The 26,935-nt window shown below is 32.0% G+C and overlaps 1 protein-coding gene across 2 annotated transcripts in view; it reads left to right on the forward strand.

Annotated features, from left to right (window-relative positions):
* LOC145246870 (Fanconi anemia group A protein-like) overlaps positions 1–25,317 on the forward strand; it is a 160,133-nt gene extending 134,816 nt beyond the window's left edge. For both annotated transcript variants that reach the window (XM_080108732.1, XM_080108733.1), the window contains 9 exons: positions 381–467; positions 2,293–2,405; positions 4,952–5,029; positions 5,473–5,518; positions 6,632–6,691; positions 8,091–8,254; positions 13,491–13,656; positions 18,303–18,395; positions 25,058–25,317. In XM_080108732.1, the coding sequence (XP_079964858.1) occupies positions 381–467; positions 2,293–2,405; positions 4,952–5,029; positions 5,473–5,518; positions 6,632–6,691; positions 8,091–8,254; positions 13,491–13,656; positions 18,303–18,395; positions 25,058–25,129 (879 nt within the window). In that variant the 3' untranslated portion in view covers positions 25,130–25,317. The remainder of the gene's footprint in view (positions 1–380; positions 468–2,292; positions 2,406–4,951; positions 5,030–5,472; positions 5,519–6,631; positions 6,692–8,090; positions 8,255–13,490; positions 13,657–18,302; positions 18,396–25,057) is intronic.
* Positions 25,318–26,935: the final 1,618 nt, after the last annotated feature.

Here is a 26,935-nt window from a genome sequence, read left to right on the forward strand (position 1 = left end):
AATTCCTCTAATATTAAAAAAACAAAAAACAATGTGTATGTATCCGTGATGGAAAGAAAATATCACATTCTAAAAGTCACGTAAATTGATCAAGTAGTTTTATTTTAATAAATAAAATAATTTTAAGTGATTAATAGAAGTTTGTATAAATTACGCAAAAACATCTTGCATGCTTGAATTATGTTGAATTGTCTCCCTTGTTTCTTGAAACTGTTTTCAGAATGGTGTCGAGCCATAAAATTTAGTTTTCTTATTTAAAAATAAATCTATTTGATCAAATTACCATATTTTGTTTATTTCATACAGATTTTTATTTTTTTTTATAGGGGTGATTCTGAACAAGCACCAACTTTTTTTAATAAGGACATTTTCCTTTTCAGGGTTTTGAGGCTGTGAAGGACCTGTTGTCAGCAAATTGTCTCCAAAGGCTTGTAAAGTCGTGTCCACTTCTTTGGTCTTCGTTTTTGGTAAAGTTTAATATTTGCTTACATTGCATCAAATTAAATGAAATTATTTGGATTATTATTTTCGTGTTGCCAGTCTCAATCTTTTCAACTTGATTCACGATTTAAAATAAATAATACCAACTGATGTTATACCATATGGCACTAAAAACTGTAATCCGCCAGGACATGGCCGTACACACAACAAAAAACTGTGACCTAACCTTAAGTCCCTGTGGCAACACTTTCAGCTTTGTCCAGTGATGGACCCCTTAAAATGTAACCAGACAACCAAACACGCATGACCCTCAATCCATGTGGCAATATCTTAAGCATGCTGACCATCTGCCATCAGATGCTATGGTTTGAGTTCTTCGTGTAGATGTTTGATGCATGGCTGATATACCGTTTCTCTCAGTGTAGTCTACAGGGTGGTCAAAAAGTCAGGTAACATGTTAAAGGTAGAAAAAACAATATGATCCATTATAATCTCTATTCGTTTAATATTATTTTTTTAAATATTTGAGTGTAATATATAAACTACCCCTCCTGATTTCTGGCTTTGGGGCTATGTAAAGGATAGCGTTTATGGCAAGAAGCCTGATACAATAGCATCTTTAAAGTTATTTATTGAAGAGGAGATTGCGCGGATATCAGCTGACATGATTACACGTGTTACACAATCAGTGGTTAATCGCTTCCAGCGATTGATAGAGAGAAATGGACGACAATTAACAAAATAAACATATTTCATGTTTGTTTCATTTTATATTTCAATGTATGGTACTTAAATATACGTGTATTGCTAATATCGTTTTTCTTTAAAATGTTATCCGACTTTTTGACCACCCTGTAGGCTGGTTTTGGTGTTGGCGCTTTAAATAATCAATTAATTACTCTGAGGTCATTTTCTTATAAACAAGAATAATTATTCATAAGATATTTCAGATACACTTTATGAGATTGAAAGTTAATTCTTCAGGTTCTTAAGTCTCAGATGCAGGAGCTTTTCAGTTTGGGTCCATTCAGACAGCTTCTCAGTTAAAGGAGGAAAAGCTCTTGAACTTGGCTCACTTTAAAAGGACGATATGCAATAAAATTCTGTTTTAAACTTGGAAAAAATGCCACAGAAATGTATGGAATGTTTCAAACTGCTTTTGGACCATTTTGCGAGAATCAAGCATCAGTTTTTGAGTTGCATAAGAGATTCAAGGAAGGCAGGGAGTCTGTGAGGAATGATGAGGTGTGGGAGGATTAAGGAATTCGGAACATCAGAGTTGGCCAAATAAAAACTTTCATGGATAAGGATGATCGTGTATTTATAGGGAAAATAAGTGCATGGTTTGATGTCAGTGTGGGAACTGTACACACGCAATTATTTATTGAAGATCGGAAGATTTATGTGAAGTTTGCCCCAATGCACTAATCTACCATCCGTTTCGTAGACTGTTTGACTAAGATGGACGCTAAGAGTTTCTCAACCTCCCTATAGTCCAGACCTTGCTCCCTGTGACTTTTGGTTATTCTCTAAACTCAAAGAAAACCTTAGAGGCTGTTGAGATGAAAGAGCCATTGATGAGGGTCATTGACACGTTCACACTTTTCATGTGACCTTCCAGAAGATGTTGGAATGGTACAACAAGTGCATTGCAGCTGGAGGAGATTACTTTGAAGGAGATTAGTTTCATGTGTGTACTATCAATAAAAGTGTCCATACAAAAAAAGTTTAGAAACTTATCAAAGGCACCTCATGAGTCTTTATATGAAGAATCTATCTATATTCTTTGATTCCATTTTATATGTATATGGGTGTCTTAATATCTTCTGCTTTTTTTTCTCGCCTTTTTAGGTTCATGGTGAATTCTGGGGATACAATTCTGATGTTTTGTCTGACGGTGGTTCTTCTAATCATCTTAACAAAATGTTGAAATTCATTTCAACCCTTTGGAATCATAAAGAATGGTTAGCATTAAAGTTTGCTTCTTAATTAAAAAAAAAAAAAATCTCTTTCTCTATCTGCTATTATATGGAAGGAGCTTTGTCTGTGTGTAGGAGGCATTTGCTGCCTGGTCTCTCTGCCTGTCATTGTCAACTTCCCCTTTTCAGCAGTCCTCACCCTTTTCTCTCCTCCTTCTTCATCACAGTGCATTTATTTTTTTTTTCACACTGTCATGAGGACATTTTTTTCTTTCAAAATATGAAGAAATAACAATTTCTTACATAAATAATAATATAAAATGTAATATAAAAATACAAATAATATAAAATATTTTACAACTTTTCCCATTAAAATGCAGTACATTACAATTAGAAAATAAAGAATCTTTTTAAGCGTTTCTAGAGACTTTTAAAAGTAGAATATGTAAGTGTTCTTTTTTTCCGAGGACTCCAGAAAGTTCCAAGTTGTAGTGTTCCATTTTAGAAATTCTAGAAAATTCCACTCACGATTACAAATAGATGCTAATAGTGTCATAACTTCAGTTATTAAATCAGCTCTGAGAAGGAACACTATTTTGTGGTGACCTTTCAACTATTTGTGACTTTAGCCTATTTTTCTGGGGATAAAATCCAGTCATAAGGAATTCCTGAAACAAGCTAATTGCAAACAAAAGAACTGGACTCTTGGTAAATATTGATTTTTCTGATCAAAATGATATATTATTTATCAAACTTGGTTATTATTTACACTGCATAAAAGCTAGATTAACCTAAAACTGGATTTATCTCCCTTGCATCCTTTTCTTTTGTAAATATGATATCACTATTTATCTCTTTAATAAATTCTTTTATTTTTCTCTTTAACTCCTTTTTTTAGTTGATTTTTCAATATATATTGTGGGTCTTCTAGACATTTTCTTGCACGTAACATAGTGTAGCTTTTACCCGATCTCTTTACATTTTTGTTTTCACGTGTACACGCACGTGCTGACAAATGTGTCCTCTTTTAAACGGTTGTCCACCTTTACTTTGCTTTTTTATAGTCTTTCCCTTTCCTTCCCTTCATTTCTGTTTTCACGCAGTAAAAAAAAAAAAAATAGACGAATCTCTCTCTCTCTCTTCGTACACAAATCTTCGCTGACAAAAATTACACATGAAGAAAAAAAAAAAAGCAAAACAAATACTAATGATTCTTTGCTCAGTTTTAAAGTCAACTTTAAAATTAAAATATAGAATAAAATATTCTGTAATACCCCCCCCCCAAAAAAAAATTTGCAAATGGATTTGTTATATACAGAGGGTATTAATTTGCATATGAAGAGAATAGCGGTTATAAGAATGATGGATTAAAGATGGCAAGGAGTCCAGGTTTTAACAGCCAATATTTTTAGTATTATTTAACGAGTTTTATAGTAAAGTTGCTTTGATAGAATTGTTGTGCTAATCTATGAATGTTGTTAATATAATAATTGGATAGATATTTTTTTTAGATCTTTGTTGCCTGTGTTGTGACATATTAAGAACCTTACAAATAAGGTTCTTAATTAAAAATGTTCTTAAAAATTCTGTTATTGTAGGCAACAAAGGTTTAAGTTCTTGTTGCGAGTCTTGTTGATTACAAAGGTTAGAGTTTATATTGCTTGTACTGATTGGACTATTGTTTTCATCATGTTCAGTTTTATTTGTGCAATTGTTTAATTGTCTGCAACGTTTTTAAGGTTTAATTGTCCTTCGACTGTTTTCAGGCATGTTGGTTGGAAAAGAAAAGAGAAAAGTTACTGGTTCCGTAGATATTTTTGTATTCTGTGAGTTAGTCTCTGTTTTATGGCTATTGTTTCGCATTTGTGAAAAAAATTGGTTGACAAAGGGGAGACAACATGTCTGAAGACATTCGAAGGACAATTTGACTAAAATGTTGCACAAATAACACTCAAGACAAGAACAATAGTCCGATCAATACAAATAATATAAACAATCAAAATAAAAAATTCAGAACTTTAACAAAAAATAACTCTAAAGATTATTTCCTTGAGTTTTCCTCATCGCCAGTGTTGTAGCTCTGTATTTAGTATAAATTTATTCTCCTGATCTTAAGTGCAAGAATTCATTATTATCTATAGAGTAGCACAGCATTCAGGTGATGGGATTGGGGGGGAAAAAAGAAAATAAAAACTGAATTTTGCAGATGGATTTGTTATATACTAATGCTATTAATTTGCATATGAGGAGAATATCCAGTGCAGGTAATACTAAAAATACAACTGAATTATTTAAGACGTCTACCTGGTCATGGCTGACAGAACAAGAGCATGCTATTCTCGGGGATTAGATCTCTACAAGCACTATCATTATTTAAACTAAAAAATACAATGAACAGAAAGATTAATTTTTTAATTTTATCCTTAGACGAGCTTTGCAAACTCATTTTTTTTTTTTTTTGATTCAAGCAATCTAACTTAAGCTCAATGGACTACTCAACACATTTTTTTCCTAGTCATAACATAAATGGGGGCTCGTCCATGATTTAAAAAAGATGTAAATACTATGTAGTTTATATTTTTTCTCACCAGGTGGAAAGATCGACACCTCATCTCTGAAATGCCTGTGAATCTTGTTGCTGCTTCACTGGCTAGAGATATGATTGAACGGTGAGTACAAAGTTGGTATTTTCTTTATTGACATTGCCCTGGATGATCAAGATCTAAAATTTAGAAAACAACATTCGTTCAAATTTTGAAGGAGATCCGTTTTCCAGGCACTAATTAAAGGGAAATAACTCTGATTATATTCAATGTTATTTCCCTTATACCAACTCAAGTTGACATTGTGTGTACAGAAAGCGGAATGAGCTGAGCAGAGAAGAAAGGGGGGCATATGGAGAAGGATGTGAAACTCTCTTCCTGCTGACTGTTTTCCTCCTGCCTATAGTCTTGGATTTTTCAAAACTAGGGTCAACAAGGATCTCCTTTGTGATAATCATCTTTTGTTAGCTCCTTACATTAAGTGGCTTCATGCCTTGTCTGGAATGATTTCCATTATTTTTAATACTGAAACAATCAAGTTTTTTTTCTCCTTTTTTATTTTTTTCTAGAAACATTGTGTTGCAAGAGTCCGAACTGCAGAATTTAGGAAAAGAGGTGAGGAAAGATTTTCATGTTTTATTTGTTTTTGTCTCTGCATCCGACTGAGTGTTCATGCTGTTTCTTATTGTAACATGGTTAGCAACATTATTTCATTTATTTATTTTTTTTGCGGGGGGGGGGGGGGCAAAGCACGTTACACAAGATTAAAAGGGAAATACTTGCTTTTCTATTGAAGAATTCTTGCATTTTTGGAAGTTTATTTCATTTATAGGCTGATTTACAATTTGGAGACTCTGAATACACAAAAAGAATTTTCATCATTTACTTCATTTGTATGTTATAATGTTTTCCCATACTCTTCCATTTAGTGGGCGGGGGATGGGGCTCCGAGACCCCTACTAGTGAGAACTAGTATCACAATTTCATTTGACTTTTTTCTGTTTTCTAATTATTCGGTTGTTTTGTTTATGTATCCATTCAATTTTTTTTTTTTTTTTTTTTTTTTTTTTTTGTGCAGACGTAAACTAATCTAGAAGTCACTTTGGTTTCACTAAATTTCAAAACGTTTAAATATTTTTGCTATGAAGAATCTGAAAAAAAAAACAAAAAAAAAAACAAAAACTATAAGAAAATCTATCATAACTTTACCATAATATGAAAACTAATATACGATTTTGCCATTCTCAAAAAACATTTGTTAACCGAACTCAGTCATTTATGTCATTTTTATTCAAGTGTCTTGTTTTTGTATCCATTCAATTGTTTCTTTCTTTTTTTTTTTTTTTTTTTTTTTTTTTTTTTTTTTTTTTTTTTTTTTTTTGTGCATAACTGAACTAACGTAGAAATCACTTTGGTTTCACTAAATTCCAAGACATTTACCCCCAACCTCCATGACCAATCTCATTACACAATAAAAAAAAAAAAAAAGTTTCCTAGGAAGAATCTGTAAAAAAAAAAAAAAAAAAAAAAAAAAAAAAAAAATCTAAAGAAAACGTATTGTAACTTTTTAAAATTTACTGTTACGTACTTCTTGCGTTCTTTTCTTAGGGTTGCTCAGTATCCTTAGTATAGCAGCTCTGTCTAAACCGAACTTCATGTCCGACCGGGCAATGCTAGGTATCCATGCTAGTTGTAATACAATACAAACTCGTTGTTTTCTGCCAACAGATTTCCTCCGCCTGTTTTGCCTGTCTTCTCAGCAAAATCGCTCAGTACATTTTAAATTATGTAAGTTACGTTTTTTTACAATTTGTTAAAGAAAAATCTTTTATTTAATGATACTGCAACTTAAAATTTTAAACTGTTCAATAATCTCTATACAAAGATAATTTTTGTGTGTTACTGTGTTCATATTTCTAAAGTCATTGATAATTTTGAATTATTGTTTTTTTTTATATAAATATTTGATTAATCTTTTCTACTAAAAGTCTGAATTTGTCACCAAATTTTAATGTCATGACATCATTTCTAGAAACCTTTCTTACTTGCAGACTAAGACTGGAATGGTGTATGTTTTGGTTTCAATGCTAGTATCATAAAAACATTTTCCTCCTTTTTTCCTAGTTTTTCCCCTTTTAAAAATTTTTCCCCTTTTTAAAATTTTTCCTTTTTTTAAAAATTTTTTTCTTTTTTAAAAATTTTTTTCTTTTTTAAAAATTTTTTTCTTTTTTAAAAATTTTTTTCTTTTTTAAAAATTTTCTTTTTTAAAAATTTTCTTTTTTTAAAAATTTTCTTTTTTTAAAAATTTTCTTCTTTTTAAAAAATTTTTTTTTTTTTAAATTTTCTTTTTTTTTAAAAATTTTCTTTTTAAATTTTCTTTTTTTTTAAAAATTTTCTTTTTTTTTAAAAATTCTTTTTTTTTAAAAATTTTCTTTTTTTTTTAAAATTTTCTTTTTTTTTTAAATTTTCTTTTTTTTTAAAAATTTTCTTTTTTTTTAAAAATTTTCTTTTTTTTTTTAAATTTTCTTTTTTTTTTTAAATTTTCTTTTTTTTTTTAAATTTTCTTTTTTTTTTTAAATTTTCTTTTTTTTTAAAAATTTTCTTTTTTTTTAAAAATTTTCTTTTTTTTTAAAAATTTTCTTTTTTTTTAAAAATTTTCTTTTTTTTTAAAAATTTTCTTTTTTTTTAAAAATTTTCTTTTTTTTTAAAAATTTTCTTTTTTTTTAAAAATTTTCTTTTTTTTTAAAAATTTTCTTTTTTTTTAAAAATTTTCTTTTTTTTTAAAAATTTTCTTTTTTTTTAAAAATTTTCTTTTTTTTTAAAAATTTTCTTTTTTTTTATAAAATTTTCTTTTTTTTTATAAAATTTTCTTCTTTTTTAAAAATTTTTTTCTTTTTTAAAAATTTTTTTCTTTAAAATTTGTTCCATTTTTTATTTTCCTTCATTCTTTTCCTTACATTTTTTCATGTTTTTCTATTTCTTTTCATTTAAAATAAAAAAAGTTATAGTTTTTTTTACTTTTCACTTTTTATTTAATTTTTCGCTTAAATTTTATTAAAATAAAAGTTTTTCTTGTTTGTAATTTTCATTTTTTATTTTTATTTTTCGTTTCTGTTCAAATATTTTTTAATTGTTTGCAATGTATTTGTAAAATGTTTTTTAACATTTTTCGTCTTCATTTTTGAAGAGAACTGTGCCATCATCTTTGCTGCACACTGCAGGCCAGATCCTAATAACCTCCCCTTGGCTCGTTCTCTCTCTCTCAAAACAACCTTTGACTGCACGTCTTGAAAGCATTACATCTATTCTGCCTGTCAGTTCTTTGACTTTCAAGTCTATCGTTGTCTTCAGGTAAGAAAATTTGAATATCTAAAAAAAAAAAAAAAAAAAAAAAAAAAAAAATGAAAAACAAATACTTTCCCTGAATGGATAAAAATATTTTTCATAGGTAATATGAAAACAAAAGTCAGCCATTTTAATCTTTTTTTTTTTTTTTTAATAAATAAAAAAAATGAATTACTTCATGTTTCTTCAAAATTTGATATAAATGTTGGAAGCATTTAAACTGTTGAATAAAAAAGTCATTTCAACTGACTTTTAGAATTCGTGTTTCTGAATTTTTGAGCTGAGGGGGCAACTGGAGTTTTCCCGGAAAATCTGTTCTGTTAATGTTTTACTCGTATCATATTTAATGTTTGTGCAAAATTTCAAAAAATTTTAAGGCGTAGTTATTGAGTAAAGTGCCGACAGATGAACGGACAGGGGTGAATTTACAGGTGCACCTTCATTTTATCGGGGGGACCAACAACTAACTGTCATGTTATAAATAGTAATGTATCCAAAAATTAAGAAAATTCATAGAGAAAAAATTATTTATAGTTATAACTAATTTTTATGGAAAATTGGGGAAATTGCATTTTCCTTAGAACATTGCAAATAAAGGGGACATACTTATCTCCCCTTTTTGATACTCTAATGGTGGACTTTTTTTAAGACCATAGCGATGCATTTAAAAAAAAAAAAAAAAAAAAAAAAAAACAGGATTGGAGTTTAGGTGGCGATTAACCTCGAACCCTGACGTACTGTACCTGCAATAACCCTTATCCCTGAATGGCTTCCGGGCCTTGATAAGTGGTGACCTCCTTGTAAAAAAAACCCCAAAAAAAAAAAACCCCGAAACCAAAAACGAAAGGAGCACAAATCTTGATTCACCGTTTTGTATCCATGGAAACAGTGACCATATCGTTCAGTTTACAAATAAGCTGAACTTATTGTTCAAAATGTTTAGCTACAATTTAAATTTCTTCAACAAACAAATGGAAGAAAAAATCTTTTAATAATGAGATTTTTTAAGTATTAATCTTTTTCTTTCATTGAAAACGTACCACTAAAAGGCATGGGATTTCTTGTAATAATTACCTTTTTGGTACACATGCAGAGACTGAACCACACGTAACTTATGGTCTAGGTCTATGGTTAGGGTTGGGGTTACGCTAAGTTACATATTTTTTTTATATTAATGCACTTATTGTACCGCAATATTTTTTAAATTCAAATTTAAGTGATATTTTGTTTTAGTAAATTGTTAGGTGAAATCACGTGATCTATAAATATAAAAGCGAAAATGTATGTATGTGTATGTATGTATGTGTGTATGTATGTATATATGTATGTATGTATATATGTGTGTGTGTTCGCTTTTTCTGTGTGTCTACAAAAGGCTTCGTTCAGTGAAGCGGTCGCTCGCTTCACAACTTTTTATATCACATATAAATCGTAATATCTCACAGTTAACAGCGAAGCTCGCCTGTCTATTTAATTTGCTCGATTTCGGGAAGATAAATATTCAACATTTGTCGCTCGCCGCATGTGGGTTAGTTTTTTTCCTATAACATCTTGGGGGGTGAAAAAAAAGCGTTCAGCCGTAAATGAAATCCCGCAGTCAAACTTGACCTCATTAACTCATTAAAACGCGCACCTACTAAATCCAAGTAATTAAATAAATTCAAACGCGTTTCCGTCAGCATGTCGCGGTGGGGCAATGGTTAACGTCGCACAGTTTTTTTTCACACTTTAATTTACAACTTTCCCTCAACGGTACTGGTTCGATCCTCATACTTTTTTTTTTACCCCCCCCCCCACCTCCAAACACCCGGGCAACGCTGGGTACCCCTCACTAGTTAATTATATGTCAAATAATTGACCACGTGATTAATTAATCGACCATTTATATTGAAATTAATCCTACACGCATATCAATTTTTCAATTACTCTTTTTCAATAGTTTTTGTAAAAAAAAAAAAAAATAAAAAAAATGGTTAGGTGAAAGTACAAAATAGTTGCAAAACAACCCCACGAATTCTGCAAAAGTACCAGAACAATTCTGTTCGTATTGTTTAAATTTTTTTAAATTATAAAAAAGTTCTATTTCTATATGTTTACAATGTAAATAAAAATTGTTTTTTTTTTTTTTTTATTTAAAAAAAATCTGTTTATATTTTTTTTATTATTACTTTTTTATCACTAAAATAGAATTTAAATTCAAAATACTATTAAATTTTTTCTTTTTTTTTTACTGAAAAACAAAACCAGTTATTCTGCTTGATGAATTTTTGTAATTTTTTGATATATTATTTTGTTCAACATGACAAGTACTGTTGTTTTTGCTTAAAACATGTTTAAAAAAATCGATCTGTCGACTCTATATCTTAATAAATGCCCTTTTTTTAATCTGTGTTGTAACATGTTCTTATTCTGTCAGCCATGAACCTCCAGAAGAGTGTCGCTTACAAATGGATTTTATCTTAATTTATCCTTTACACCAGGTCTTTACATAAAAAAAAAGTTTTGGAAGATTTTTTTCATAAATAAAAACAGAACGGTATAAAGTTTCTAGAGTTACTAAGGGAGAATAATTCGCGATTAGTATAATCGAGTTATCTCCCCTTTAGTGCCTGGTGCAAACAAAAATAAAAAAAAAAAAGGCTGCTGCTTCTCTTTTTCGATTTTGTCACCTTATATCCAAATGAGATACTTTCGGTTAAAAAAAAAAAAAACCCAAAAAACCTCTTTTTTTTTTTTTTTTAGTGTTGATTTTAATTTGTTTAATAAATAAAAACAAGAAATAGAAATAAAACTTATATAAATAGATAATAAAACTTATAAAAAAAAACAATAAATAAAAAAAGAGACCGTTTATAACAATTAGCTACAATCTTATAACAATTTGGTTCAATTAATAATTTAATGACCAAACATAACCGTAATAATAAAATTAAACTTTGAAAATATTATTTATCATAATATTATTTTTTATCATAATATATTAAAAGAAAACAAAATAATAATAAATAAAAAAAAATAAGTAATTGACATCCGGACAACGCTGTTAGGGACAGTTATTAAAAATAATTAAAAAAAAAAAATGGGTATATAATTTTAAACTTAAAAAAAAAAAAACTGCTATAATCTTCAGTATAAAGGTTCTAAAGGGGAATAAATCTTGATGAATATAATCAAATTATCTCCCCTGTATTTCCTGGCGTAAAAAGGAAAGGAAAAAAAAATGGCTGCCTCTCTTTTTTGGATCTTGTCACCTCATCTGCAAATAAGATACTTCCGTTTTGAATTAAAAAAAAAAAAAAACGTGATTTTTTTTTGAGAGTTGATTTCAATTTGGATGTTGAAGTTTGTGAGTTTTGACAGCAGTGTGTCGAATTTAATCCTGGAAATTCTTAGTTGAAGTGTAGAATAGTTAACAATTGATTATTTAACCACGAGATTAGATAAAGAAAACTTCATGAATTTAATATTCGTATGTAAAGAACTAACAGACTTTTAACACAAATCAAATAATCTTGGACCTAACTAATAAAAACAACTTCTAGGCAAACTTCAACTGTATTTATCAACACAATCAGCTTTTAGGGTAATCCACTGATCCTGACACTTTAATAATTTAGTGTCTTTTTTGCTAGAATGAATGATACTTGTTAAGCTGTTGTCAACAAATCGATTTTTTAGAGACATTGTTTTAAGCAGAAATAATATTATGTACTAAATTGTCATGTCGAAAATAGTAATATATCCAAAAATTATGAAAATTTGAGTAGAACAGCTGTTGTGTTTTAATAATTAATGTCTATCGCTACACACAAATATTGCCGCCATGACAAGAAATTCAATATTCTTTTCAGAGTTATCTCCCCTGTCTATAGCCTCCTACTGCCTACCTTATAACGTCTAAGAAAAATGCAATTTTACCCAATTTTCCATAAAAATCACTTTTAACTAGAAGTAAATTTCTACTGGATGATTTTTCATAATTTTTGGATACCTTACTATTTTCGGCATGAAAATTAAGTATGTAATATTGGTTTGCTTTAAACCACATTTAAAAAATCGATTTGTCGTCTATCTTTTTTATTTTTTCAAAATATCCATCCAATTCTCATATCATTTCTTAATTGGAGCTAAATTTTTTTCCCTGGAGCATTTTAATCTACTAACGACCAGTAGGGTGGATGCAAAAACATTGCAAAGTAGATATCTCACTGCTGATACAATTCTCTACCTTTATAAGAGCCAAGTACGTCCAAGAATGGAGTACTGTTGCCATATCTGGGCAGGAACTGCTAGAAACAGCTTATCCTGCATTGACAGAGTTCAAAATAGACTTCGTAGCCTAGTGGGGGGGGGGTATGCTCTTTTCTCTTCCCTGCAACTTCTTTCCCACGGAAGAAATGTTGCAAACCTGTCTCTGCTTTATTTTTATTTGCATGGCAAGTATTCATAGCTCCAATCTATGGTCCCCCTTCTGGCCTGATTTTCACAAAAAACACTCGTCTAGCTAAAACCACTGTCAATAATATTCCCCTCTTTATCTGTGCCTAAACCCAAATGTACCTATTTACAATGCCTTCCCACGGGACAGAGTTAGACACCAGGGTCGTTTTTTAACATGGAGAAAAAGTTAAAAAAAAAACCCTAAAAAAAACGACCCTGGTACCTAAACCCAAATGTAGATTCCATGAAAAAAACCCTTCTTTCTTAGAGCTGCATGCCTGTAGAACTCTGTTCAGTTTTCCTACAATATGATTGTCTTCAAGTCCAATGTGAACAAATTCTTTGGTTCTTGTCCAGAATTTCCCCTATATTGAAAAGCAAAAATAAAGAAAAACATCCACATGATGTATGTACCCATGGCAAAACGAAAATATCATACTCCAAAAAATAAAATCATTTTAAAGCAATTAATGGGAATTTGTAGGCATTACAACATAAATCTCACAAGTATGAATTATTGAGTTATCTCTATTTTTTTTTTTATCAAAATGGTGGGCGAGGACTGTTACTCCTTGGGTACTCATAAGATTTTATTTTATTCTTTAAAAATAAAACTACTTAATCAATTTACATGGTTTTTGGAATATGATATTTTTGTTTTGTTATGGGTACTATACGTCATAAGGATTTTTCTTTTTTTTTTTAATTTGGGGGATTTTAGCCAAGAATCGAACCTTCTTATCGCCTAGAAATATTCATTCCTGTTTTTTTTTTTTTTTTTTTTTTTTTTTTTCCATTCCAGAGTGCTAATGGAAGGTTGTGACTTTAAAAGTGTCTGCAACTTTGTGTGCGGCGATTCCGTATTGGACGTTCTTCTTGAACTTCACCAAGACATAACAGAACTCTACGATAAAACAGAAGGAATGAAAGCGCACAGCGAGAACGTTCCTCACTGCAGCCATCTTAAGGTGAGTTGCATACTTTTTCACGACTGTAGACACCCTTGAGCAAGGTGTTTGAACCACCTTTACCCTCATCATTCATACTGATGTTACCAGGCCAGGCTGCCAGAAGATAATCAGGTTCCTGACGTTAAAATGTACCAAACATTGATGGTGTTATTTTTTTTTTTTTTTACCTTTTCCTTTGAAAAACTCAATCATGTTCTGTGTAGCCGCAAACGAAAACAATTTTTCTCCACAAAAACAAACAAACAAACGAAACACTGAATAAATATTTGAAGATATAAAGAACTTTAAAGCATAAAAACTTTTACCGAAATTAATAAATTGGGCATTAAATGACCCAAAAAAGGGTTAATATATTGTAAAACAAAACAATCAAACCAAATGCAATGAATAAATATTTGAAGATAAGGTGCCTTCAATAAGTTTCCAGACTTTTTTCGTACGGGCACTTTTATTGATAGTACATACATGAAACTAGATATTTTATGAATTGTGCAAAAAATTCAACGGAATTTTGGTAAAAAAAATCTGCGATTATTGCTCGGTTTTAAACAGAATTTTTAAAAATTTGACCAAATTTCCTGGAAAAAAACTGATTTCTTTTTTTATTTTTTAAGTAATTAAGTTCATTTTTGTCACTGACAAGCCTCAAGCCTAAAAATAGACAAAGCAAAGAACTTAAAATGATTTTTTTTTTTTTTTAAATTTTTTTTTTAACACTTTTTTCAGTTTTTATGCTTATGTAATATGATGTCCGGAAAAAACTCATAAATTTCCACTGATTTTCGTGACTTCAAAGTATCGTAAAATTTTAAAAAATTATCGAAATAACTTTTTTTTTTTTTTTCTTCCCAGAAATTTATTCTATATTCCAATTAAATGCTTAAGAACAATAAATAAAAACATTTTTCCATTTTTTTTTTTTATGGCGTCGACTTGTTTAGTATCTTTTTGACCAAGTTTTGCATAAGTTGCTCGTTCAAATTCAGTCATAAAAATGAAGAAAAAACATTGAAATTTTGTCTAAGAGTAAAAGAATTTAACCACTGAAATATAAAATCATTGCATCCCTCTGCCTGTTCTACAAGCAAGCACTTGTACCCCCTCGACGTAAATACCCTCAACAAACCCGACAAGCAACTAAATCTCACCCCTTCACAGTAGAGATCCCTAGATGTAAGAGAGCCTTCTACTCCAGTAGTTTCTTCCCTAGAACTGCTAGACTTTGGAATCCCCTTCCAGGTTCCTGCTTCCCCAACTGTACTGACATGCAGAAGTTCAAGTGTAACGTGAACCAACATCTTGCTGCCCAACTCCCTACATAGTACCCCTGTAGCTTATGTCCTTGATAGTAGCTCCCTACATCAAAGTGACAACCTGCCTTGTTTGGGGTGAAAATGTAATAAAAAATAACAGATACCTCTAAATTACACCCAGGCAGTCATAAAACCTATATCTATTAACAAAAGGTCACTCGTTTTGTTGTATATATGTGACCAAATTAACGTACGTATATTGTATATTGTGTGTATCTCAATCATACTTATATTTCCCTGATTAATTAATTGGAGTATATATAAATATGTATATATGTGGTGTTTGTGGTAGATAACGAACTGTTGTCCTCACTAAATGTCTATCTTAACGACCCGTGACTTGTCTAGCTTTTGTTGGTGCGTGCTTGCATGTCAACATTTATACATCTACACATCACAACATACCTGTTTCTGCTGCTGCTGGTCACTTCTGGGAGATTTGTCAACCATCTTTGGGAAAGCTGTTTCCTTTTTAAAGGAAACGCTTCAAGATAGGGACCTAAGATGAATGGGTTTTTATATATATGATCTTTATTTACTCCCAGCCATCCTGTCAGCAGAAATGGAGTGACCAATGATCTTTGGCTTGGGGGGGGGGGAGGTTGTTCTGTCTCCATTCGTAGACCATCCCCTCCCTCATGGGGAGACCAGTTTTAGTCCATCTTGCTTGTTCAGAGTCTCAAATCCAACTGGAACATGTGACACTTGACAAGTCACGTCTATCCCTGTTCGGATACTTCCCCGTGCAAACTGACCCGGTCACAAAGTTTGATACATGTTCAAACATGTCATCATTCAAATCGTTGTCGTCCACTCATCAGTAGGTAGATAAACAGATAGCAAACAATGCTTCTACAAGGCTATGATCTAACAGTTTTAATGGTACCACTTCTGTCTTCGTAGCTCTTCAACGTTTTAGTTTTTGAGTTAAAAACAAAATAGGAGGCCTTACTTTTGGAATGGCTCTCATATCTTATTAAGCCTTACCATGATCTTTATTCATCATTTACATTCCTTTTTGGTCCCCGACAGAGGACATATTGGACCTAGTAATTAACTCCAGTTTGTCCGTTTGTTTGTTTGCGCTTTACTCAATAACCACACTTGGATATTTTGAAATTTTGCGCAAACATTAGTAATGGTTAAAGTAAATTTTTGCCAAAAAAAATTTTCCAGGATAACTTTGGTTGCACCCCTTAGAGGGCATTATAGGAGTAAAATTGTCCCAAAATCTTTCACTCGTGAAAGAGGGTCTTGCATGCTCGGCTTGTTTTCTGTAGAAATCACTCCAGGCAAGGCTTGAAGCCATTTAATGTTCAGTCATTCAAATGGTGTTCTGCCTGGTATAGGCATTGACAGCTATGGTTCTCCATCCATCTCTCTCTCCCGCGAGCCATTCATGAATTCATTGTTGCTCATCCCTATCGAACAAAGTGTTCTGATTCTGAACACTATTCACAATTTTTTTATTTATTTGCGGACTATTATCCTCATCTTAATAGACGTTGTCTCACAATGTTTCGGCCAATATTCCTCTGGCCTTCATCATATGGTTAAAATATAGGATGTCCCAAAAGAAGCTGAATTGATCAAATATAAGATGCTAGCTACAACACAAGCAACAAATCATCAAGAAAAAAAAATTTGGTGCTTGTACATTTTTTGTACTGCGCCATTTTTAAATACATATATATATTTTTTTTCCAGGTTAAATTCAAGTTTCACTTTTTATCATTTATTAAATTGTTAGGTGGAAGCACAGAATAGTTACGAAATACTTTCCCTTCCCCATGTTAAGAATGGCTTTCAAAATAACTACGTTATTTCAGCACGGTACCAAAAAAAGCACAAGTACCAAAAATTTCAGAGCATCTAGAGTAACCTTACCAAAGTCATCACGGGTTACATATATTTATTGTAGAGTGATGCTTTCGGTTGGATTCAAATTTCAAATCTGTAAGCTTCTTTTGGAACCCCCTTGTATAATCAAACTGTAGATGTACCCGTGATTTTCATTTAATTTGGAAATTCATAAACTGTGACATATCTGTTCAGACATTCTTCTTGGATAACTCCTAAGAACACAAGCAGGTAAATTTATTTGCAGACTGTTATCCTCATCTTCATATTGTTTCACCATGTTTCAGCCAACTCATCCTCTGGCCTTCTTCAGGTGCTTAACCGTGACGGGATAGGAATGCTGTGTCTCTTAAATGTAACCTCAGTAATTACTGCCTTCCATAGTTGTTGTTGCTGTCTCACTACGTTTTTGGCCAACTAATCCCCTAGCCTGCTTTGAGTAGGATTGAAACTGCTATCTTTAGACAATGCTCACCTGGAACTGTAGAGATTCAACGCCTCTGTCCACTGCGCCACACGTCCCCAAAATAAATAAATCAAAGAATATATAAAAACTTGGTAAGAGTGAAGATCCACGGTCTAAACAAGAGTCAAAAAAAAATTTTTTTAATATTATTAAATGAGAATGTAATTACTGCCTTCCATAGTTGTTGTTGTTGTCTTGCCACAGAACAGTCCGCAAATAAATAGACAAAGTACTCCTCTTAAAGGATTCCAATAATAAAATATATCTATTCATGCTGTTTCTTGAATAAAAGCTTCTGATGTATTGCCACAGCTTTTTTTGCAATTGTACAAACATTAAGTTGCAGTTTCTTTCTGTCCGAGCAGTGCCCATACTTGGCGATTGTCCTGACCATTGTACCCAGAAGTATCTTCTGCTCAGCACAACGAAATACGAAACCATGAACAGAATTATTACTACATCAGTCACCTGCTTTCCGTGATCTCATGTTACCCTGATCGGGGGGGTGGGTGGGGGAGAGGGGATTTAAGTGAGTTCTTGACCTTGCCCAAGGGTCTCCCACAGACTAGCGGAGGGAAGGAGGTGCCTTACTTTTCCTGTGACAGTTGTGCTGTCCCGCTATCCACTTGATGTAAGGTGCTAAAAAAATTATTACTCCAAGGCCAAAAGCTAACCAACAATAATTGTCGGATGGAATAGATTCGGACATAGAAAACAGCAATTCTTCCTCCTTTGTCAGAAACATCATTTCTGGACCGTGAGACTAAAGGAAAAATAAGTGAAGCGAGAGGTTCACTTTCTACTTTCTCTGATATTCCTCTTCATTTCAATTGACAATGCTAATCCTCAAGTGGCTTTTGATCTTCATATGTGGTGACTCATTAGTAAAAAACAAAATAAAAAAAAAAACCCTGAAATGTGTTGTTGAATACGTCAGTGATACTAAAATCATAAGGATTTCAATTCATCCTTTTTTTTTTTTTTTTTTTTTTTTTTTTTTTCAGCCTCTCACAATGTATGATATTTTAAGCCTGGCAAGTTTTGTCAAGAAGATTGTGTCCGGTGTTAGTCTGCACGCGTTACAGCAAACAAGTCCCGTAAGTATTTTACTTAATTTCACGCGATATAAAATACATTCCCTTTTTTTCGGTTTTCTAAACAATTCCTTTGATTTTTTTTTTTTTTTTTTTTTTTTACTTTTCTTTTTTAACGACATGCGTTTTAAGCAGTTAACCATTTTTCTTTATTTTTTTTCTGTGAGGGGTAAATTCTGTACATTTTTTGGGAAAGAGGTTTATTTTTTAATTTTTTTTTTTTTTTAATTATTTACCAGGTTTTTTGTTCAGGTGGTGGGATTGCCACCCTGACTTAGTGTTAGTAATAGTTAAGGGAAGATTTAGGAGGTTGTCACTCAGACTTGTAGTAAAGTTATTTATTTTTTTATTTTTTTATTTTTTTTTCTTGGAGAGGTTTACCACTCGGACTTAGGGTTAGTGGTAGAGTAAGTAATTATTTAATTTTACTAACTTTTTTAGCATGGAAAAAAAAATCACTGTTTTTGAATTGTTTCATGTTTAAACAATATCTCCTCCTCCCAAGTTTGATATGCCATGAAACATATAGAAAGCCATAATTATTGAAAAAAAGGAGAGAACTTGAATGCCTACTAGACACTATCCTCGAGTGTCGAAGATCTCTCTGTACAGGGGTTTGCCAGAACAACCTGGCATGACGATACTTTTCCCTACAAGTAAACCCTGGATCAAATATTCAAAATCACATAGTATTCGCAGCCCAAATAAGATCTCGGTACGGCTAACCTACACTGGCTTTTACAAAGAATAGTGTACCTTCTTCAAGTCATGTTACCTCATTTAACAGCACGAAGCTGGACACTTGACCAGACGAGATGAATTCTTGTTCTGGAATCTAATACAGCCATGCGACAAGAAAATATACACTATAACATATTTAAATGGTCAATTGGGGAGAGGGAAATTATGTTCTCACCTTCTTTACGAACTCCTTGTTTGAGATGTAACTGAAATGAACCCATAGAAACCTCCCCTATAATAATCAATACATATAATCTCAATCAATAAATTACATAACAAAAACACACTCATTTCATTTCTGTTACACACCTATATTTGAATTTTAACGGACATATTATTTTCCAGAACGAATATTAACTGCGTTCATATCTTTTAAAAATATTTAACGGCAAAATGGCATTATTAATAATCTCCCTCTCTTTAACAACGTAACCCCCCCTCCCTCCCCGCTTTTTGAATTTCCAACGTCTTTTTCCGTTGCTGAAATAGAACAGCCTCACACTTTTCACGAGAACGTGGATTCCATGAACAAAGCTTCTTTCTTAGAACTGCACGCCTGTGGAACTCTGTTCCGTCTGCCTGCTTCCCGCCTGACTACAACTTGGATGTTTTCAAGTTCAACGTTAACAAATTCCTAATGAACCGCCCCCTTAAGTAAACACTTCATCAAATCTCCACACTAACGTAATGTACTTGCAATAACCCTTATCCCTGAGTGGCTTCCGGGCCTTGATAAGTGGTGACCACTGTGTAAAAAAAAGAGAAGATTTTTAAATATTTGTAATGGGATTTTTATTTTAATTTCATTCATCCAGAGGAAGTCTTGAAATAAAGACGAAACGTTGATGAATGCATAACTCGATTTATTCCTTTTTATTTCTCTATCTATATATATTAAATCCCCGAAATGGTGTTTCATGGTAAACAACTGATGATCCCTTAAAAAATAAATTATTACTGGTATTATAGTGAATTTGAGAGAGCAAGTTGATGCAGTGATTGCAGGTGATTGAATGACTTACTGACTAAATAGTTTTCTAACGAATGATAAAAAATATTTTTTTTTTGTATAGTTTTAAAGGTTAAAAACTTCCAAGACTATATATATATATATATATATATAGTCTTGGAAGTTTTTAACCTTTAAAATTATACAAAAAAATATTTTTTATCATTCGTTAGAAAACCATCTAGTCAGTAAGTCATTTAATCACCTGCAATCACTGCATCAACTCGCTCTCGAATTTACTATAATACCAATAATTTATTTTTCAAGGGATCATCAGTTGTTTACCATGAAACACTGTTTCAGGGATTTAAAAACAAAACAGTATATTACATCATGGCTCCCCAGCAGTGTTGATCAAACACCACCACCCTTAATCTTAGGAAGAAGACATGTTAAAAACATTTGATCCTATTTCCTATTCTTAATTGCAATTACTAACCTTTTCATACTATAAAAATGAATTTCTTACCTGTGCGATTCATCAATTTCCACATTTAAAATGGATACATTTTTAAATTTTTTAATTTATCAGTCTTGTATTTATAAGATTAGGATTAATCCATTTAACTACTTATCACCCCCACTATGATTAGTATTTAGTATATTTACATTCTTATTTAAAATAAGATATATAAAGGTTAAAAATATTTTTACATATATACATTTTTTTTATTTTTTTTTATTATAAATTTATTATATGTACTTATAAATACATTTTATACATTGCTAATATAGTTTTGGATTTCCTTTATTAATATAGTCTGGTTTATCTTAAACGATTCAAAAGCATCAGGATAACGAACAAATGCTTTATTTAACTGTTTTAATATTTTATTTTTATCCCCACCTTGTTTTATCATCCTTATTACTAAACTAGAAACTGGTGGTATAAAGTCTGTTAGTTTTAAAGTAACGCGAGCTATTCTCAAAAACTCTGACATAATGTATATATATATATATAATATGAAAATAATAATGGCCTTGTGGTTACAAATCAAATAATGCTGCTTACCGAATACGTTTTCTTCAACTTAATCTTTCTTGTAGCGTGCATATCTCTTCTCCTCTGCTCTTTCTCCTTTTCTTCATTCTTGACGATTAGAATAAACTCCCAATATAAATATACACCAGGATCAGAACATACAAGAATAGCCAATCCAATCGGGCTGGTGCAATGCAGTGAAGAATTAGAGGATCCTTAGCAATAGATATATACTAGCAGTTCAGCCCAACTTTGCTTGGGCCCAATGTGCTGCTTATAATTTTATATGCATATGAATATATATATATATATATATATATATATATATATATATATATATATATATATATAATATGTTTGACTCTTGTCCAGGTAACCTACATCTAAAATTTCAAGTGTTCAGACCCAAAATTGGTGGGGGAGTTTGGTAGAGCCTGCAAAGGTCAACTCTTTCAACTTTGATCTCTTGGCAGCCAAATTTTCGTTCAAAAACCGATTAAAAAGCTTGCCCTATGTCTGAATACACTTTATGTAAAATTTCAAATCTTTAAACCAAAAATTGGCTGAAAGGTCAAATTTGTAAAACTTTGATCCCAATTTTGACCCCTTAACATTTATTGTTTTGGGCTCAAATCAAGTTAAAAAGTTTAATCCATGTTCAAGGAACCGACATATAAAATATCAAGTGTTTAGACCCAAAATTGGCTGAGGAATTTGGAGTTTTCAAAGGTCAAATCATTGAACTTTGACCCCTTGACAACCTAATTTCTGACTGAAAACGGATTAAAAAGATTTCTCAAATTTCAATACCCCTTATGTCAAAGGATCCTTAGCAATATAGGAATATTACACAAGTATACATATAATCTCAAGAACCCCAGGATATGTTGGCTCTGGGATACAGTTTTTTCAGGTTACGATGTGGAATACAATGTTTTTCTGTCCCCTGGTTAAGGTAATTTCCTCGCCTTATGGTGCTATTTAAAATGTTATTTGATTATATACATGTATTGCATTTTGTTAATAATTTTTAATATATACTGTAAAAAAATTTAGGGCCTAAGCAAATTTTTTACAGTATATATTAAAAATTATTAACAAAATGCAGTACAGTATATAATACATGTATATAATCAAATAACATTTTAAACAGCACCATAAGGTGAGGAAATTACCATAACCAGGGGACGGGAAAACATTGTATTCCACATCGTAATCTGAAAAAAACTGTATCCCAGAGCTACTGGTGATCCCAACCCTGGAATGGATTAATGCCGTATCCTGGGGTTCTACTGTATTAGAATAAAATTATGAAGCAGAAGTTAAATAGGCTGTGATTTAATACGTAAACTATGCAGGATATTTCTAGAAAAGTTAAGCTGTGATCTATCTTTCTATTATATAAAATGAACTTTTATGTGTGAGTTCATTCCCTACGGACTCCAAAACGGTTGGGCTGATTTTTATGAAATTTCACACAAATGTACTTTGTATCTGGCAGTGTTCTTAGATAGCTTTTGTATCTGAATGTGTTCGATAATTATCAATAATTGAAAAAAATCTGATGAAAGAAGGAACAGGTGATTTTGACCAAAGTTAACACCTTATACAGCCTAACATCACAAGTGCGTTTGAGAAGTTTTATTACCGCACAAGCAGAAAAGCCCAGCATATAAAATCAAAGCTAGGTTCTTTGATATGACAGGGGCGCATTAGAAATGAATGTTTCAGTTTAGAGCACAATTGAAGAATGATATTTGACTTTTTCATTTTAAACTTTAATTCAAGCTATTATATATAAAAATGATTTTATAAAATCAACAGTAGATTCTCTACAGTGCAATGTAGACTACAATGTATTTGTACTGGGGAGTCACTGTGAGGAGGCATGTGACGCTTCCTCTCGGTGCACTGCGATTAGTCCCCAACTAGAGCAGGCAATCAATCAATTTGGTTGAAAAATGGGTGATTTCATCGATTTTGACCTAAAATTTATAGGAGTATAGATGTTATCTTTACTACCAGCAGTAGAAATCATGTAAATTGATCAAGCAATTTATTTTTTGTTGCAATACTTATGTATAATGAGGGCATGCTCTCTCAAAGTTGAAAGATTCTATTTATGAACTGCTGATAGGAACTGACGAATCAAATTAATTCATGTTCTACTATCAGCCAATCAGAAACCAGAATTGCTCCACAAAAATTGAATCTTTTTAGCATTCCAGCACACAATTTTTCCGGGTCATCATGAGAAGGATCTTTTGCTGCAAAATTATAAACAGCTACCCACTGAAAATTCTTCATCTTCAGGACTTGTATAGAATAACTACGCATCGGAAGCTCCTCTGAAATTAAGCATGGCTTCCAATTCAAGATATTTTATGAATAAAATAATTTTTAAGTGAATTCCCCCATATTAAAAAAACAAAAATAAACAAAATAAAGAATTTTTTTATTTTTATTTACTTATTTTTTTTCATGAAGAGGTTACCACATATTAAGGCCCGGAAGCCACTCGAGCATAAGGGTTAATGTGTATATTGTAGTCATTGGGACAGTTGTGTAATAATCGTTTGTAGTGATAGTTTAGTATGATCAGATTATTTACAAGGATGGTTAAATAAGAACTCATTTACATTAGACTTGAAGACAATGATATTGTAGTCAGCTGGAAAGCAGGTCAGTGGAACTGAGTTCCACAGGCAAGCAGTTCTCGAGAAGAAGCTTTGTTCATGGAATCCATGTTAAGGATTAGGCACCGATAGAGAGTGGGGGAATTTATTGATAGTGATTTTGGCTAATTGAATCTATTTTTGTGAGGACCATGATGTATGTACCAGTGATGGAATGAAAATATATTGAAAAAAAAAAAATGGAAAAAAATAATGTATTAAAAAAAAAATGACGTAAATTGATCAAGCAGTTTTACTTTTTTAAATAAAATAACTTTTAAGCGGTTAATGAGAATTCATAGGTATTATCACATAAATCTCGCAATTATGCTGAATTATCTCCCTTGTTTCTTGAGACTATTTAAAAGATGGCGGTGCGAGGCGGTCTGTCCTCAGTTAGCTGTAAAATTTGATTTTCTTATTTAAAAATAAACTTTTATTTATAACCTATCGGTTTGCCAGTGGGGTGACACCTGATTGTGGTGGGGATGTTTCTAGCTCTACTGGTGTGAACAGACAATACTCAAACGTTAGGCACTAATTATAACACGGTCGTTTGCCGGGGAGAGCTACTTAATTCATTGTGTGGCATCAGCCTCACCTGTTTGAACAAACAGTATTCAAAAAAATGTTAGGACATACTTCAATGATGTGGACTTCTTCTTGGTTGTTGTCCAGTTCAGATCATTGTTTCCTGGGGTTGTTCCGGCTGTGATGTCTGTTGGGGGGTTGATTTCTGGCTGTGATGCCACTTAGGTGGTGACAAATGACACGCAACACAGATTTGTAAGAAAAAGAATTTAACTACTTTATTTTACAATATTATACATGAAAAAAAAAAGTTATGAAATTACAAATGATTTCTTTTATGCGTAGCCTAGGCTACCCTTAGCTAATTCTTTGTGCCGGAGGAAGGAGATGCCCCCCCCCTCCTCCTCTTCCTCCTGCGCAACTTGGACATCAAAGTATGTGTGTTTATTGTATGCTAGTAAGTCGAGAAAGAGTACTGTAAAAATGATATTTTTGGAAATCCTTATGTGGACAGGCCGCATCACTCAGCAAAAATATTTGCGTTACTACGCTGGGAGTGATAACTAACAAATAGTGCCACAAATTAATTCACATGGTTTTTGGTATATAATATTTTCTTTCCATTATGGGTACATACGTCATAGATATTTTTTCATATAGGGGTAATTCTGGACAAGCACTGTAAAATTTTATTTTTTAACAAATTTTAAACAAATTTTATTTTCAGAAAATCTGGCAGGCCAGTGATGTGGACATCCAACAAGTTTTTAAAGCAAGGCTTCACAGAAAAAATGATTAAAGCAGTTTGTGATAAAAGGCACCTTTTTTGTTTTCTTTTTTTTTTTAAATGAAGAGTTACAATGAAATCATTGTTATTTCCGTTTCTTTTTTTTGTTATTTTTAATATCTGTTTCCTATAAGAAATGGTAGACAGATGTATGTATATATCGTTTCCACTTTGAAAATAATAAAGTTATTTTTTTATTATGTTTTTGTTGTTTAATTATGATGTGTATCCGGAGAATCATGGGATTATTATGAACTAGCCTGGTTGCTCGGGTGTTTGGAGGTGTGTATTGAGCAAAAAAAAAAAATAAAAAAGAGTGGTGGCAGGCAGGCTTGAACCCGTGACATGAAGGCGGAAAAGAAAGTGAAAGAAAACCTAACATCTTACCGCTACTCCATGACGAATTGAATTTCTCAACTTGCGAATATGTTCGATGCTATACTTATCCATAATTAATTATCAAAATATTATTTGTAAAATGTCTGAAATAGAGGAAAAAAAAAATCATAAATGGTAAAATGACAAAGCTTTTCAACCCTTCAGTGACTTCTTGGACACCCTACTGATCGTGTTTCCGAATGATAAAATCAATTAGATTAGCAGGACCTGTAGAAATTCCATATTGCTGCTGAGCATTCTGTGGATGTTCAATGTGAATGGGGAGTCTGCAATATTATTATATATGACCTCCCTAAAACTGACAACCGGATATCTTTATGCGTCCCATAATATCTGGCATGGTTGTGCAATGCACAAAATAGCACGGGCCATACCTAACATCCTGACTCCACTAATGGGCACCATTAGCATCTTCCACATAAAAACCTCCAGAGATTTACTCCACAAGATAAAAAACATTAATATACATAACAAAATTATACACAGCTTAGATATAACATCATTATACACTAAATGTCCCCATTAAAACATGTTTTGATTTGCTTCATACACACCTAAAAAAAAAAATCAAACATTAACTTAACGGTGTGATACTATAAAGTGGCCCTGAGGTGTATTTGAGCCACTAAGTGCGGAGAGGGGGAATAGACAAAGGAATAGGAAATGGCTTAGAATAAACAAAGAAATAGACAGGAAGTAGCAAACAATAACAATAGAAATCTACAGATAAGACAGGGAAGGGCAGCTCCCGGTAGCCAGGGTGGGGTGGTTGACTTGAGATACAAACGTAGAAGGGACAGTCAGTTGATAACTAGATGCCCTTGACGGCGGATGGGAGTTGATAACGACAACAGTTGGACAGTTTTGAGTCGACTGTGAATCAGAAATAGACGAATTGCGACTGACAGACGAACGTAACATCGATAGAACAGGGGAAAGACACTCACACACTCACAAGTCCAATCGTCAATTATGTGAAACATTGTGTTTTTCCCGTTTGCTTCGTTCCACGATTTATCATATTTCTACTTTTGTGAAATCACGCGTGTATTCCCATCGACAGTCGCCAGCGAGAAAACGACGATCCGGCCATAAGAGGAATAGTCGAACGGAAAATCCACGATAAACGATGTTGAGTCGGCGATCTATCGGGGGCGCACGTCTGGTTACAAACGTTTCCTCTTGACATTTTAATAAAAATTATTAGACTCATAACTGACATGACTTATTTTCAATTTAATAACAAGCAAAATTTCGCTCTTTCTGTGGGTAACCCTCTTAGTGGAGTGTTATATGATAAGGGCTGTTCCCTTTTCATGTAAGTATAAAAATAGAGAATTTAGTTTAAAATGAAAATGAAATAGCAATAGACAAATTCGAACCTCGTAATCTGGGTTTAGAAATAGATTACGTGTGAGA

This window comes from Euprymna scolopes, chromosome 24 (assembly GCF_053919585.1).
Source record: "Euprymna scolopes isolate OS-2025 chromosome 24, ASM5391958v1, whole genome shotgun sequence".
Taxonomy (NCBI): Eukaryota; Metazoa; Mollusca; class Cephalopoda; order Sepiida; family Sepiolidae; genus Euprymna; species Euprymna scolopes.